This window comes from Podarcis gaigeae (genome assembly GCF_964106915.1).
Source record: "Podarcis gaigeae genome assembly, chromosome: 2".
Classification (NCBI taxonomy): domain Eukaryota; kingdom Metazoa; phylum Chordata; class Lepidosauria; order Squamata; family Lacertidae; genus Podarcis; species Podarcis gaigeae.
In genome coordinates this window covers 63954506-63971590 of record NC_139679.1, presented here as the reverse complement: position 1 = coordinate 63971590, position 17085 = coordinate 63954506, and the positions used below count along the sequence as shown (strand labels likewise).

The window sequence follows — 17085 nt, the reverse complement described above, 5'->3', positions numbered from 1 at the left end:
CACACAACCCGGAAGCTGTACACCGGCTCCCTTGGCCAATAAGGCAAGATGAGCACCGCAACCACAGAGTCGGTCACGACTCGACCTAATGGTCACGGGTCCCTTTACCTTTTTACCTAGGTTCTGTGAGCAGGCAATTAAGTATTCAAAATTACCAGGGAGCAAGTTTGAGTGAACACAACTACAATTATTATAAAGCAAGGGTGGCCTTACCTTTTTGGGCCTGATCTGTAGTCAGCCCTCTGGGGGTTGAAGGCCAGAGAACATGCACAGGACCCATTTCCTAAATTAATCCATGCAGATCAGCTAAGGAGGATACTCACCCCCTCTTCACTCATACGACATTGATCTGATGACAGCCCCAACAGGGCACCCATGCCAGAGCTTTGTGTACTTTTATTTACTTTTCTTTTTTTGCTGCTGCCATCCAAATCAGTAGAGTTTTTAGGAGTCAGAGCAAAATTAAGGTACTTTTTGGGTAGTGGTGGTGATATGAGCCACACCTACTGTTGGGTAAACATGAATAGGACAGGCTGCAAGGAGGTCAGTTACAACACTCCCAATATCAGAACCAGCCCTGAAACTCCCACCACAATCCCAAAATGTGAAAGGTGAGGTATCTGCAGCAATCCTTTGCAACAGAAGAGCAGGATCTGGAATTAAGCTTACACAAAGAAGAAATTACTTAAAGTAAATTATTTAAATAATGAATGCAATTCAGCTAGGAACGAATGCGTGGCTACTCTTTACAAGAAGATTCAGCCCTGCATGTATGCTATGTGCTTTTATTCCCAGCAGTGTTTTTGGTTTGTTTTAATTCCTTGACTCTGGGTTTCTTCTCAGCCCCCCCCCCCCATCCCCAAATGAAATGACAGTCAGGCTGCTGAAAGTAGAGCTACTTCATCATCATCAGAGAAGGAGGGAATGGACGAGTGCCCATTCATGATTACCAATCAATGATTTCTTACAGCAACATGGCCTCCCACTCCCCTGTGTAAATCCTTCCAGGACCATCAAGCTGTGACAACCTTAATGCGAAGGAAACGTCAGGCTCCAGAGCGATATTTGAAAGGTCCCTTTGAAATATTTGGCAAATCTCTCTCTCTCTCAATCGATGCAAACGGATGGAGATTCGTTCCAGATGAATGAGAGGTGGCAGAGCCCATCCTGTTGCAAAAATCATCCGGCAAGCCTCCTTGAAAGATAAATGAGATGTAAAATGTTGCCTGAGTTCCTTTACAGGAAAAGGGTAATAAAGAGATTGGAACTCGTTGCAGATTTCTGCTGCAGCACATTTACTTCTTGGCCAGGAGTCCTGCTTGTTCTGCTTCTTCCACTTGAGGGATTTCAAAACACCTTCAGATTCCATGAGCTGCCTCATCTATGACGGATATGATTTTGAGGGGCAGTAGTGATGGATGGATTGCCTTGCTTGCCATCACGGTGCTACTGAAGTGCTTAATAAATCTTTCATTGACTTCAGTGGAATCATGATTCCAGGCCTATACTTTCAACCGGGTATATTTAGGCTGCTGGCTGGGGATGTTTTATGCACATGAGTGGTGGCAGGCTGGGGGTGGGGCAAAGGCAACATAACTAAACGTGTGTTGTACAAAGCACAAGGGTGGAGAGCCTGTGGCCATCCAGATTTTGTTGCACCACAACTCCCATCATCCCTGACCACTGACCATGCTTGCAGTCCAACAACATAGGGAGAGACTCACGTTCCCTATCCATTTTGTAGCCTGTACAATGGGGACAGAATTATAATTCAATGTAATTGAAGCTTTTTAGAAGCCAGCTTCTTTGAGAATATTAGTTTAGTAAGATCAAAAGAAAGTGCATGTGTGCAAGTGTGCATGCACGTAGAACAAAAAATGACCTGCATTTATGTACACACACACAAACACCACTTTTGCAATCCTGTTGTGTGTCCCAAGTGGGAGGTTTAGGGAGACTTGAAGCGGTTGGCTCCCTCCTTGTCTCTGTTTAAGAAATTATTTAAAATATACTTATTTTATCATGTGTTTCTCTCTTGATGATGTTCCACTTGATTCTCTTCTTTTTTCCAATTTTAGGCTAATTGTTATATAACTGTGGGTTGTGTTTTTTTAACTGCAACTTTTGAAGATTCCTTTTAGCCTCCCCCAGCAAGTGAGACATTTTCTTTCTCCAATTCTGTTCCCTTTTGTTGAGCCTGCAGGCAGGACCTGTTTAATATTACGTATGCCCAGCGCCCAGACTAGCAGTCCTCAGTTCCCCACCCCACCACCAGCAGACCACTTGGAAAATTGCTGGGGGTCTCAGAGGAAATCCCCCCCCCCCACAGATCAAAGGACATACGTAACTCATATTTTAATAACCACAGCCTTGTGTTTCATTCAGGCACAGTCAGCACTTTCCGCCTGACAATAATGGAAACAAGCCACGTGAGCTCATAACCAGTAATGCTATGAGCAGGGTTGCAAGCAGAGGAGGTGGGGTTAACCATAAACCTGTTTTAATTCTGCTTAGTTATTAATTATTTTTCATCAGCAACTACAAATTAGCAACTACGAATCATGTATTTTGTACAGAAGCAAGCACTGCTTCATTGACACAGCTAACTCTATCCTATGAATCCTATACAAGTACACAGCTGACAAACTATGACCGATCCGAACAACACATGCAAGTTAGCTGTATTGTATGCAATGGATGCCATGTACACAGGATAGCTGACAAAATGCATCAAAAATGAAAGCCATACATGCGTAAACAACAAAATGCAATCATTCAAAACTAGTGCAGTTTTGGGCAATACTATTTTTTAACCATGTTTTGCTTCTGCAATGAATACAAATAAAAATTAAACATTTTTCTGTTTGTCTGCCTGTTTCTCAGCATCTGCACAATTGTCAAACCAGTGATATTATGAAAATCACAGGGTTGTATCCAACTCATTTCTACTCAGGGTAGACCTCTTAAAATTAAAATACCTAAATTAAGCCATATGCATTAATTTCAATAGGTCTGAGAAGCGCTTAGTTGGATACAGCCCACACGCTTTAGGTTAGGTCATTCTTTTCACTCAGCTATGAGGAACTTTGGTCCTCCAGATGTTGCTGAACTACAACTTTCATAGCCAGTGGTATGTGCAGCAACATCTGGAGGACCAAAGTTCTGTTGTAACTGGCAATTTTCTGGAGGTAAATTAACAGACTGTGTCAGCACCATATTAGGAAAACCACAGGCCCTTCTTTGGGAGCAATCCTAACACTTCCACCCAGCCAGCATGGTGGGGCTTTACAGAGCAGCAGGGTCACTGTCACTTTCATAGCTTTGCTGTGCATCCCAGGTGAAGGGTGCAGGCAGAGACTGGGCCCAGCTCACTCAACACTGCCACATGATGGCAGCATGGTCAACTCACATTCCAAAAGATCCAGGGAACATTCAGCCCCACCTCTGGAAAGCCCCATTTCTTGGTAGGCAGACAAGGGAGATCTGCACCAGAGACACACCGTCCCATCAGCAGCAGCCCAACATAAAAGGGATATGGATTGCTCTGTCAGTATGATATTCTACCACTAGCACAAATGGCAGGGGTCAGCAAACTTTTTCAGCAGGGGGCTGGTCCACTCTCCCTCAGACCATGTGGTGGGCCAGACTATATTTTTTTTGGGGGGGTGAACGGATTCCTGCGCCCCACAAATAACCCAGAAATGCAATTTAAATAAAAGCACACATTCTACTCATGTAAAAACACCAGGCAGGCCCCACAAATAACCCAGAGATGCATTTTGAATAAAAGGACACATTCTACTCATGTAAAAACATGCTGATTCCCGGACCGCCCGTGGGCCGGATTGAGAAGGCATTTGGGCCAGATCCGGCCCCCGGGCCTTTGTTTGCCTACCCCTGGCAAACGGTCTCAATCTCAGAAAAAGAAATTGGTCGTAGGGCCAGGTACAGATATTCTCAATGGTTCTACAGCTTTTTGGCACACAACCCAAAACAAGTTCAACAACTTCACTCACTTTTTGAGATATGTAATATGGCAACCCTACTCTCTAACCCCCATCATATAAGCACTTTTGCAAATAATAAATGCTGATACCAGCTGTGGGGAAGAAAAGGTCTGATCTCTGAATAGGTTTCCCACCTTCTGGGAAAACTACACTTTGGTTATTGCAGAAATGGGACCCCCGGCTGTAGCCATTTCGATTGTAATTGCCGCAACCATTTTTCTAAGTAATGCTGTATATGCAATTAAATATTGCTTTCGGAGCCTAAGCACCCCTCGGCAGAAGCACTTCATCCACTGACCAGATGCTTGGAAGCTGTGGCTGGATGGTTTCGTGGGAGCCAATTGAAACGAAATCCTTCGAAGACAGAGGTCCTATGGCTAGGTCGGGATGGCATGGGGATGAGGGACCAACTCCCTTCTCTTGCGGGGGCCCAATTAGTGCCATTGCCTTCCGTTAAGAGTTTGGGTGTAATCCTTGATGCCTCCCTTTCCATGGAGGCGCAAGTTACAGCAACAGCCAAGGCGACATTTTTCCACCTTCGCCGCATCAAGCAGTTGGTCCCTTACCTTTCTCGCCCCGACCTGGCCGCAGTGATCCATGTGACGGTCATCTCCAGGCTTGACTACTGTAATTCACTCTATGCGGGGCTGCCCTTGAAGCTGTCCCAGAAACTCCAGCGGGTACAGAATGCTGCAGCGAGGCTCCTCACGGGGTCTCTGCCATGGGAGCATATTCACCCAGTGCTTTTCAAGCTGCACTGGCTCCCGGTGGAGTACAGGGTCAGATTTAAGGTGCTGCTTTTGACCTTTAAAGCCCTTCACGGCCTAGAACCCTCGTACCTACGGGACCGCCTCTCCTGGTATGCTCCACGGAGAGCCTCAAGGTCCATAAATAACAACACCCTAGTGGTCCCAGGCCCTAAAGAAGTTAGATTGGCTTCAACCAGAGCCAGGGCCTTTTCAACTCTGGCTCCGGCCTGGTGGAACGCTCTGCCTCATGAGCCCAGGGCCCTGCAGGATCTGATTTCTTTCCGCAGGGCCTGTAAGACAGAGTTGTTCTGCCTGGCCTTTGGCTTGGAGCCAATTTGATTCCCTCCCTCTTTTTTTTTCTTCTTTTCCTTCTCCTCCTGCGATGAGGCTACATTTTAATATTTTAATGTTGCATTTTATTTTTGTTTTTAAGTTGTAATCATTCATATTGTTTTTATTATTGCTTGTAAGCAGCTCTGAGCCCGGTCTTGGCTGGGGAGGGCGAGGTATAAATAAAAAAATTATTATTATTATTAGCCGATGGGCAGAGAAACTCAGGACTGTGTTTCGGCACAGACAAAACACTTGCAGAGCCAGCACATTTCGGCACTGGGAAAACGGGGCCAGCCACATCCGAGCGTCAAAAGCAAGGGATAGCAAGCGCGGTCCTCTCCTCGCGGAGAAAGGCCGGCGCAGAGGAAGCGGCTACCCAACAGGACCGTGAGGTGCGCTCGCGCACAGCGAGGAATCAATGAACGATTTGCGTCTGCCCTTTTCAAATATGTTGAAGTTTATATAAATGCGCCAGTTCCCGCTTTCCTTCCCCGCAGCCTCCATCTTCGCCACGGACACTCGCAAAAGGCGAGGACAACGCACCCCCGTTTTATGTGTGCGGCTGGGGTGGAACGCGCTGACGTCAGAGCCGCCGCCCGACATCTCGAGGAAAGGACTTTATCTAGGCTCCGCCATCTTTAGTGAGGGTTTTCATCACTACCCCCTTCGCCATTTTGGAATAGTTCATTCCTACTCCCGCCTTATTTTTCCTTCCCCCCTTTTTTTCTCTCTATCTTCCATCACTTCCCCAATCGATCAAATTCCGTGTGTGTGTGTGTATCTGCATTTAAAGATTAAGCCGGATTGTCTTTCGAGGAAGTGATCCGCCTTTGTAGCCGTATCGCTTCCGGGTGAAGCGAGGTGACCTCTGACCCCCGCGACGCCCGCCTCTTCCTTTCCGGTGTTGGTTGCTGCCTGCGGAGACGTGCGAGTAAGTGTCGAGAGAGGGGGGTAACTTCCATCCACCCCCATCCTCGGGGACCCGGCTCTCCCCGAATATGTCCGCGGTTTGCCTGGCCTCTCCTCCGCTGGCTGCACGGGGAGAGCGGCGGAGGGGAGGGCCTGGTGCCCCCGGGGTCCGCGGGGGTAGGCAGCACCGCAGTGGGAAGGAGCGCGGCTGGGCAAAGCGGGGATGGAGCCTCGTAGCGCCTTTTGTTTCAGTTGCGCGCCTCTTGCTTTATTAAGAGGCGAAGCAGTAGCTTGAGTCGCTTTCCGTGATGTAGGCCTTTGTGGTTCTCATTAAGACCAAAGTGGACGAGGTTAGAGGTTCCCCCAGGGCCGCCGCTTGGGCCTGTGGCTGAGTCTGCTCTCCGGTAGGCAGGCTGGCTCCCTTCCTTTTGAGATGGTTTGACGTGGGAAAAGCTTCTTTACTTAGTAGCTGCAGGTTGTTTCAACTCACAAATTCCCTCATCCCTTGGAAGTGAACTTTCTGGGTCTGATTGCGGCCTTGTGAGATCAGAGATGGTCTGGCATCATGTTTGTGTTTTCAGGCCGTACTGTTACATTGAGAGAAAAAAGATCCACGCATCACGAAGTTGTCTAAGGTTACATACTGTACACGGCCTAGCTCTGCAGGATTGCAGCCTTAATAGCCCTATTTTTAAAGTTTCCACCTCAAAGGCTGCAATCCTAAAGCCTGCTTACCTAGCAGTAGTTTGCCTTCAATTCCGTAGGACTGACTTCTGGAAATCAGTTGTGCTTTAGAGAGCGAAATGTGCTTGGTTCTTTTCACCTGGAATGCCACACACACATACTGTGTGTGTGCATGCTCTTTTTGGATTGTTCAGTGTTCGGATATTATTTGCTTAAACCGATCGTAACCACAGCGTACTTCTTAATTATAGAATGATTTTTTGTGTTCTAGATGGGCAGGTTGAGCTTTGTACATGGGAGAGACAGCTAACCCTTCTTTTCTAACCATAAGAACAGTAAATCATAGTAATGGCATAGATTAATATATTCTCTATGGCCATGAGAATTCTCAGCCAGACCTGAAAAAGTTTTCAGGATTACTTCTGCAGTCACTTGGGCTAGGAACATCGTTTATTTTGTTTTTTAAGTATGCTAAAGCTGCTTCCATATTCCAGTGATAGCCAATGTGCTGCCATCTAGACACTTTGTGCTCCACCTCCTAATGCTCCTTATCATGCAAGCTGAGGTTGATGGGAGTTGTAGTACAAAGCATCTGGAGGTTACCGTGTTGACTAGCCATGCTGTATTCTTGTCTCTGCAAAATCGCTGCCATCTAGGTTTCCATACATTCTGCCTATAATTCCCTTTATTTGAATGTTGAATGTAGTGACTGGAGGGTTTCTCTGCTGTAAGATACATATCTGTTTTTTACATACCCTTTTGTTTAGAAGTACTTAAGTGCTGAGGGTCCATTTGCCCCTACTCCCATCTTCTTGATGGATTGTCTGTGGAATATATATTGCTAAATATTACAGATAAGAGCAGTGGGGATCTTGCCACATGTATGATGTTGGGAAATGTATCATGCTATAGGCCTAAGCATACCTGATTAAGGAGTGCAGGATTTTTCCTATAGGGATGTGATTGTGGTAATGTGTGCTGTTTGATTAGCATTATTCCTGTGCAAGTTATTCAGGGAGGTTGTTAATCTTTGTAACCTGCTAGCTAGTATAATTAGTGTGGAAGCAACACATTTCACTGAAATGCACACTCATACAGAAGGGATGTGAGAGAGAAGTACCTGATGCAGTGATTTCCTTGTTTTCTGAGGCAAGGAAAAGCTGGGTTGCTGCAAGGGTGAGTGGATGTTGCTGGGAGTGAGGTGCAGTTAGAAGCTGGAACTTCAGACACAGGTGCTTCTTTTGCAACCTTTGCCAAGGTGCTTTGGACTAAGATTCCCTTCTGCCCCATACAGCACAACCATGCTGGCTGGGGCTGCTGGGTGTGGTAGGGCACTAGGTTGGTGAAGGCTGCTGTACTGCCTGACTGAGCTGGAAGTTGGCACCATTACAGAAAAGATTTTCTGTGCACAGAGCTGCAAAAAGGGCTGTCAACTAGCCCCACGTAGCTGCTTATTAAAATAGCTTGCTTGTGTGATTTGGGTCTGAACTACTTACTTTCCTTGCTCTGGAATCTTAAAGTTTTATCAGTAGATCCCTTCCAAGAGACAGCACTTTAAGGCCTTCCATATCCTCCATAATTTGTTGTTGTTTTCTTATAACAGAAATGGCACCTCGTAAGGGCAAGGAAAAGAAGGAAGAACAAGTTATCAGTCTGGGACCACAGGTGGCTGAAGGAGAGAATGTGTTTGGAGTCTGCCACATCTTCGCTTCCTTCAATGACACTTTTGTCCATGTAACTGACCTGTCTGGCAAGTGAGTAGGCACCTGTTTATGACTGCTTTCTTTAACATGTTTATAAAATGAAATATGTATGGGGGCAGGGAATGTTGCTCTATGACGTTTGGTAAACTTTTACACCTCAGTACTCCTGAATGCATCTACTGGACATATAGTGCTGGACATCACAGGCAGACCCTTGATCAAATGCAGAAATCAAGAGACACACTCACATTGGTACAGAAAGGTTCCCTTAGTTTAAAATCCTGTAAGTCAGGACTCAGGAAACAATGTGGGCCTCCAGGTGTTTCTGAACTACAAATACCATTGGCTATGCTGCCTGGCTGGGGCTTGTGGGAGTTAGAATCCAACACAATGGAGGGCCACCAGTTCCCCATGACCTGCTATAAGCTGTTCAGGCATACTGGAGTAAGTGGGGACATAAGGGAAAGCTAAATTTTGTGTGACTGGTTCTGTGTCTTGTCTGCTAGGATTTAGGACTTGTGGGCAGCAGTAGATGCGGTAAGGTTTGGAAGTTGTTGCTTCCATATTTTAAAAACAATTTGGCAAAGAAGCCAAGAATACAATTTATCTGCTTACCCTGTAACTTCGTATCTCCTGTGAAAGTGAGACTAGACTTGGCGTTCCTCAAATAATCTCTCTGTTCCTTCTTTCTCAGGGAAACAATCTGCCGAGTAACTGGTGGCATGAAAGTGAAGGCTGACAGGGACGAGTCTTCTCCTTATGCTGCTATGCTGGCTGCCCAGGATGTAGCTCAGAGGTGCAAGGAGCTAGGAATCACTGCCCTTCACATCAAGTTGCGGGCTACAGGTGGAAATAGGTATGTCTGTCATTCTCTCCCACACAGAGTATCCCACACAGAGTTTATAAAATGTAATTAATCAGATACTAATTAGAATCTAAGGCATTCAGCATTCACCTCTTAACAGTCTACATTATGCAGGAATACCATATGAGAACGTTACTGTATATATAATTTTGTAGCATTCTGTAGACCGGGGGGGGGGGAGCAGAGAGGATACCCTCTTGTCACTGAATGCATATATTGGTTGGCTTAATATCTTTGTGGATATTTTGTTGTTTTTCTCTTACCTAAATAAGCTTTGCATTCAGATGGACTAAGTTGCAGTTTGGACTACCATGATCTTATAAAAAGTATTGTCCACATTATTTGTCAGTGAGATCAGGTTGCAGCTAATATAGCCTCGGGGTCTTCAGGTTTTTTCTTTTTGAAATATGACAACCCTAATATAGCCACTTCTTTTGAATGCTTCTATGTATTTCCCTTAATAGAACAGAGATATTCTATGCCCATTAGACATAGGCCTTGCAGTCAGAAGCAAAAAAGATGGAAGCCTTCTCAGTTCTGCATAGGGTAGAAAAGGCAAGCAGCAGAGATATCTTGAGAATCCACATGGATTATGGCAAGGATAATTCCCAAGGGGTAGCAGGCACCCAAGACAAAAAAAAAGAACATAATTTCATGAATCACAGAAACTGATTGGCATTCCCAGTAGATTAAATGTCTGAATTCAAGGGGGGAACCCTGCTGGTTAATATAAAATGCCTCCATTACACTCTTTCCTTCAACTTCCAGCATAAAGGTGAGCCTATGAATTTAGCTGAAAATGACATAGCTTTTATAAAACTACAGTAAGAGCCCTATTTGCCACTAGACCAAAAGCTTGAAGTTGAACTGCCATCTTATCTCCCTGCTTGTCCCACATTGGTCTTCGTCACCAGTTTATTCCCTCCATATGAATTATTATAGAACCATCCAGTATATATAAACAAATGCAGTGGAGACCGACTGGACATCAGAGATTATTAGTAAATGCTTATCTGCTTCATGTAGTTCTTCATTTTTTTCCTTTGCAGAACAAAGACTCCTGGGCCTGGAGCCCAGTCAGCCCTCAGAGCTCTGGCTCGATCTGGCATGAAGATAGGGCGCATTGGTGAGTTGTCAACCGAAGATGCATTTGAAGAATGCATCTCCTTGGAAACCGTCTCTTTTAGAAAACAGCTGTTTCTTAATGTCCCATTCTTACTCAGGTGTTAAACAAGCCCTCTTGGTTTCCTGTGATAACGCTTTTCAAGATTGTGGGGTACATGTTAAAGGTGCTGAGTTTAAGATATGAAGTACAGAAATATTGCAGATTAGACAAGGAGATGTCCCAACATCAGTTGTGACCTTTAGTTAGAAAGAATTGAAACTGGTGCTAAGCTGCATTTTGGTAACTACCATGGTATTATTAAATGTTTTCCCCTGGTAGTTGTGTCATCCCTTCTTAATTAAGTGGAAGTCCTAAAGCCTCTGCAGGCTTGTCTGAACTTGGACTTTCACATCCTAAAATACAGTTGCTGTAAATTGGAAGTACAGCTTCTCAGTCTGACTTACGATTCTGCAGTAAATTGGGTTCTTAGTGTTAGATTTTGACCACCAGCCTTCTGCATTGGAAAATTGTTTCATTTACCATCTGAAAAGTGACTTAAGAGGGTTTTGTATGTTTGTGGGACCTGTGTATGCAAGAAAGTCTTCTGAATGTGAAATCCTTATTTCTCTCCACAGAGGATGTCACCCCTATCCCTTCAGACAGCACTCGCAGAAAGGGCGGTCGCCGTGGTCGCCGTCTGTAAACAGTAGCTGTTATCTTTCATCATTAAAGCTTTCCAATAAACTTCTGCTCTCATTTGTTCTTTTCTTATACAACTCTAGTCACCGCTGGTATCCTTAAAAGTGCATCCTTGAGTTGGACCTTTTCTCACTAATTACTTACATGAAAAGCAGACTCTTTGGGGGAGTTTTTCCTGTGCATTAACAGCTTCCACAGGATTTCTGTTGTATCACTTTTCCACCGAGTTATTTTTCTATGAAGCTACTCAATACTACTTAGCAAAAATAAAAAAAATCTTGCTACAGTCTAAGGACAATTTTGAAGGTGGTGGATAAAAGTAGAGAGAAAGCATCTCAATTCCATATATAGATTGAACTTTAAAAAAAAAACACACACACACAACCCTGGACAGCCACTTCCCCCAAAGCACTGTTTGGTTTTAGATGCAATAGGCTAGCAATGTGTTCTTTTGATTTTGTATAACAGAATTCTGGACTCATCTTAAGTTGCCACATACACCTTTCAGGGATCCATTTAGAAAAACATTTAAATCTGTATGAAAGGAATAATTTGATTCTTCCCCATCTGCCTTCTTGGATGCACCTTAGCTTTTCATTATTTCAGATTATTTTGTATTCACTAGTGCATTGTCACATGCAAATCGTCAATACAGATTTACCATGGTAGAGCTGTGGATCTGAATTGAGATTTTTCATTTACATTGCATTATTGCTGCACAGAAATCCCAAGCTTGTTTTCTCAGAAGTAACTTGCTACTTTCAATGACATTTACTCCCATGTAAGTGGATAGCATTGCAGTATTAGTCTTTTTGTCAAGAACTAGGGAGAAGCAAAAATAAGGACTTTGTCATAGCTCACTTTCTTATTAACACTGCACTTATTTATATCCTGTCTCTCTTAATTTTGCTAAAAATTCACAAGGCAGCTTCCACTAAAACAGGCACAAAACTGTTCAGAAACTAACTGCATTAATATAAACAGGCATCATGAAACAAGAAAGCAGCAGGGTTTTGTTTTTTAAAAAATAAATCATGGTTCTAAAATTAAACTGTTAATTAAAATCCCAGGCAAATAAGTTTTAACTTTACATTGAAAGTTAGGATTGGTGCTCCACAGGCCAGGAGCCACAGTAGAATAGGGCATATCTCAGGCTACTACCCCTTGGTGTCTGAAGATGGAGACTTTCAGAGCAAGAACTTAGAAAATAATCTTTAAAAATTGTTGCAGTGTTACTTAGGGAAGTTGTAAATGTTTGATGTTTTAGCGTGTTTTTCATATTCTGTTGGGAGCCGCCCAGAGTGCCTGGGAAAACCCAGCCAGATGGACAGGGTATAAATAATACATTACTACTTAAGTCAGGCCATGCCTGGTTCATCAGTCTCTGGTTCCATCATGCCAAATGAATGCTGGACCTTTTCTCAATACAGACTGTGTCCAAGTTGTAGCAACAATATTATTGATAACCAAAAAGCCTGTAAAAGCAGAAAGGAGTTACTGCCATCTTGGACTGTACCTTGGCCTTGGGTTATTTCCCTTTTTATATTATGGGCTGTACAGTTCTGAGTGTTTTAAGCATTTTCTTCAAAACAGGTTTTGGTTCCGCAGCACGGTTTTGGTGGCAGGCTAGTTTCTTCCTGACTTGGGAGAAACAATAGATAAAATGTCACAGGACCTTGCATGTAGCTGAGGTCTACTTCTGTATTTAGGCTGATGAGAATATGCAAGGGGCAAAAGTATATTCTCGGAGCAAGCCCAAAACATTTCACTGCCTGAGGCAGTACAGCAAATGACACTGCTTTCTCCAAATTGAGCTTCTGCCCTGTACCTAAGGGCAGTCAAGTTATTTTGATGCTTGAAGCAATGCTTATCTCCTTGTTATTAATAATGCAATAATAAATAAACTGCTCCACTGCTTTGTGGGACATCATTGGGAGAAGAAGAGGCTAAGGAGTAAACCAGGCTTCCTCAACCTCAGCCCTCCAGATGTTTTTGGCCTACAACTTCCATGATCCCTAGCTAGCAGGACCGGTGGTCAGGAATGATGGGAATTGTCTCAAGACATGGAGGACCAAGGTTGAGGAAGCCTGGAGTAAACCCTACATAAGTATGGAGTGGAGCCCCTAAGGTGGTTGGATGGCACATTGTACACCGCCACCTGACAACTGCAGCCAAGCTGGTGTCAGATGTATTGCTCCGCTATCAGCGAGGTCAAGAGTGGTCTTCTGGGCAGCCCACAACCTCACACACTGCTCAGGCTTGCAGCCCAGAAAGGTAATTTGGGTCCTGCTAATGCAGCAGTTTGACTTCGTCCCCTGAAGCACACAACACTGTCTCTTGAGACAGATGCCAACAAAACAAGCTTTTTCATGAAACCCAAAATCCTCATTCTGCCCACCAGCCCTTATTCTTCTGGTCCCTGGATTAATGACTGCTAACTCATTCTTTGAAATGTCTTCCATTTTCATGATCTCTTTTTGTGCATCATTTCGTGGAAAAGGAACTTGGAAATAAAGACTTTCTTCCTCATTTTCTTTTGTGGTTTTATGTGGAAACCTAAGAAACAGAAAAGGGGAAATGATAACCAGTATTCTAGCCAATCAGAAATTGGCTACTTCCTGATGTTTAGAGTTGCTAGGTAGAAAATGCTTCACAAAAGGCTCAAACTGTACTTCTGCCTTTGTTATGAGAGAGCAGTAGCTTGTTTAGCAGTTGTGTTCCAATGCTTCCTAAGCAAATAGATCATTTTAAAAAAGTGGTGAGGTACTAAAACTTCCACCAGAAGTAGCTAGATAAGAGAAATAAAAAGAATGTGTATTTTTGTACACATTCAGCACAGGATTGTTACAGGGCAGAACTCCTATTTCCTTTTGATCTTGAAGGATTCATGTGCTTGAATCCTGCTTGAATCCTGCTTCCCACAGGCATCTCATTGGCCACTGTGAGAACAGGATGCTGGACTAGATGGGCCATTGGCCTCATCCAGCAGGCTCTTATGTTCTTATTGTCCACACAGACTGGCAGTGGCTCTCTGGGGCTTCAGACAATGGTTTCTCCCATTTCCTACTTGGGGACCAAACCAGGGAAAGCAAGCATTCAATCAATCAATCAATCAATCAATCAAATCCCCCATTACAGTGGTGATGCCACTTTACTTCAGAATAGAGGCATGTGTGTGCCACTGTGTGTTCACACCACAATGTTTGCACATCTAGTTTCATAAGCTGGGGGGTGGAGGAGGCAGGAGATGAATACCAAAGGTATTGTAGGTGGAAGGTTGACTCGCCCTCTCCCACTCTTCCTACTCACCCAATTTCATTAAAACTACATGTAACACTGCTCTACAAATATTCTTGTCAAGAGTGCTTGTGACCTAATATCACTGTTACGGATGAGAGAGTTGAACATCACAGGATGCAAGAAGAAGCCACGCAACAAGTAGTGTGTTATTTTAGAGATGAAAGTATTTGGGGATTTGTTTACAAAATCAGTTCTGTACCAAGAGAAGCTCAAATGTCTGAGCTACATCTGTTGTACAAATCAAGCATATCTTTGCTTATTTTGCATTATTTGGCTTTTGCTGGTCATGTGATGATGCAAGCTGATACACAGGCACTGAAGTTTTACCCTTCAGTATCTGGAAATCTTCAATATGATCCCCGAGAGCCAGTGTGGTGTAGTGGTTAAGAGCGGTAATCTCTAATCTGGGGAACCGGGTTCGCGTCTCCACTCCTCCACATGCAGCTGCTGGGTGACCTTGGGCCAGTCACACTTCTTTGAAGTCTCTCAGCCCCACTCACCTCACAGAGTGTTTGTTGTGGGGGAGGAAGGGAAAGGAGAATGTTAGCCGCTTTGAGACTCCTTAAAGGGCGTGAAAGGCAGGATATCAAATCCAAACTCTAGACGCCAACATACTTTCAAACCTGCTAGTTAAAGACACTAGCCGAATGCAGAGGATTTATCAGCTAATGTGGACTCCAGTCTACAAAGGTCCTGTAATAAATCAGTTAACACTGGTAACAAGCATGGTACCCACAAGTTTGAAATAGACTTCACCAATCGCACCTGGCTGAGGCTGATGGGAGATGGAGTCCAAAGCATCTGGAGCGCATCTGGTTGACATATGTTAGGGCCCAGCACCGCAAGGGAGACGCAGGCCCCATTTCAGTGCAGTGACTGTCCAATGTAAACACAATCCAGCGAAAGGTTCTAGCTGAGCAAGTGTGACTTATTGTCCTGATCCCCTGGCCGATTCAGTCCAAAATGCAAGGGTCAATCAGCATCTGCAAAGCCCACAGTCTGAGATCCAAAGTCAAAGGCTGACTGTCAGGAAACGAAGTTCAGGGTCAATCTAAGCCCAAAGTAGAAATGTGGTGGTCCAGGAGAGCACAAGACAAGGTCCATCACGGCAGTTGAGCAGACATGGCACCTAAGCTCTGCTGTCTTATTATAAGGTGCCTGCTGGTTGTAGCATCTGGGCTTCATCCTCACCTGCTCTCAGCTTGCTCCAGTTGCGGAATCACAAGCCTCCTTCCCCACCTGGCCAGCTAGTGAACTGGCCTGCCTCTGCTTCCTGGAGTGCCCTGCCCGCTGTTCATTCCACCTCAGGACCCAACATGTTCATGGGGGCAGGGGCTCCTCTGGCTCTGGCAAGGGTTTGACTTCCTGTGCACTGGGCCCCGTCCCCTTGTCATCTTCTTTTACCCCATGAGTACTTTCTACACCAAGGACGCGGGTGGCGCTGTGGGTTAAACCACAGAGCCTAGGACTTGCTGATCAGAAGGTCAGTGGTTTGAATCCCCACGACGGGGTGAGCTCCCGTTGCTCGGTCCCTGCTCCTGCCAACCTAGCAGTTCGAAAGCACGTCAAAGTGCTAGTAGATAAATAGGTACCGCTCCGGCGGGAAGGTAAATGGCATTTCCGTGCGCTGCTCTGGTTCACCATAAGCGGTTTAGTCATGCTGGTCACATGACCCGGAAGCTGTACGACGGCTTATATAATAATAATAATAATAATAATAATAATAATAATAATAATAATAATAATTTATTATTTGTACCCCGCCCATCTGGCTGGGTTTCCCCAGCCACTCTGGGCGGCTTCCAACAAAGATGAAAGATACACTAAAATGTCACATATTAAAAACTTCCCTGAACAGGGCTGCCTTCAGATGTCTTCTGAATGTCAGGTAGTTGTTTATCGCTTTGACATCTGATGGGAGGGCGTTCCACATGGTGGGTGCCACTACCGAGAAGGCCGTCTGCCTGGTTCCCTGTAACTTGGCCTCTCGCAGTGAGGGAACCGCCAGAAGGCCCTCGGAGCTGGACCTCAGTGTCCGGGCAGAACGATGGGGGAGGAGACGCTCCTTCACATATACTGGACCGAGGCCATTTAGGGCTTTAAAGGTCAGCACCAACACTTTGAATTGTGCTCGGAAACATACTGGGAGCCAATGTAGGTCTTTCAAGACCGGTGTTATATGGTCTCAGCGGCCGCTCCCAGTCACCAGTCTAGCTGCCGCATTCTGGATTAGTTGTAGCTTCCGGGTCACCTTCAAAGGTAGCCAGCCCCACGTAGAGCGCATTGCAGAAGTCCAAGCAGGAGATAACCAGAGCATGTACCACTCTGGCGAGACAGTCTGCAGGCAGATAGGGTCTCAGCCTACGTACCAGATGGAGCTGGTACACAGCTGCCCTGGATACAGAATTGACCTGTGCCTCCATGGACAGCTGTGAGTCCAAAATGACTCCCAGGCTGCACACCTGGTCCTTCAGGGGCACAGTTACCCCATTCAGGACCAGGGAATCCTCCACGCCTGCCTGCCTCCTGTCCCCCAAAAACAGTACTTCTGTCTTGTCAGGATTCAACCTCAATCTGTTAGCCGCCATCCATCCTCCAACCGCTTCCAGACACTCACACAGGGCCTTCACCGCCTTCACTGGTTCTGATTTAAAGGAGAGGTAGAGCTGGGTGTCATCTGCATACTGATGAACACCCAGCCCAAACCCCCCAATACTGCCCCATTTTTCTT

General features: G+C 45.1%; 1 protein-coding gene across 1 annotated transcript; it reads left to right on the top strand.

The window, feature by feature from the left end:
- Positions 1 to 5865: 5865 nt before the first annotated feature.
- RPS14 (ribosomal protein S14) lies at positions 5866 to 11099 on the top strand. The gene is made up of 5 exons (XM_083728711.1): positions 5866 to 6020; positions 8286 to 8436; positions 9080 to 9241; positions 10300 to 10376; positions 10991 to 11099. Exons 2-5 carry the CDS (start codon positions 8288 to 8290, stop codon positions 11056 to 11058), a joined length of 456 nt encoding a protein of 151 aa, XP_083584837.1. The 5' UTR covers positions 5866 to 6020; positions 8286 to 8287; the 3' UTR covers positions 11059 to 11099.
- Positions 11100 to 17085: the final 5986 nt, after the last annotated feature.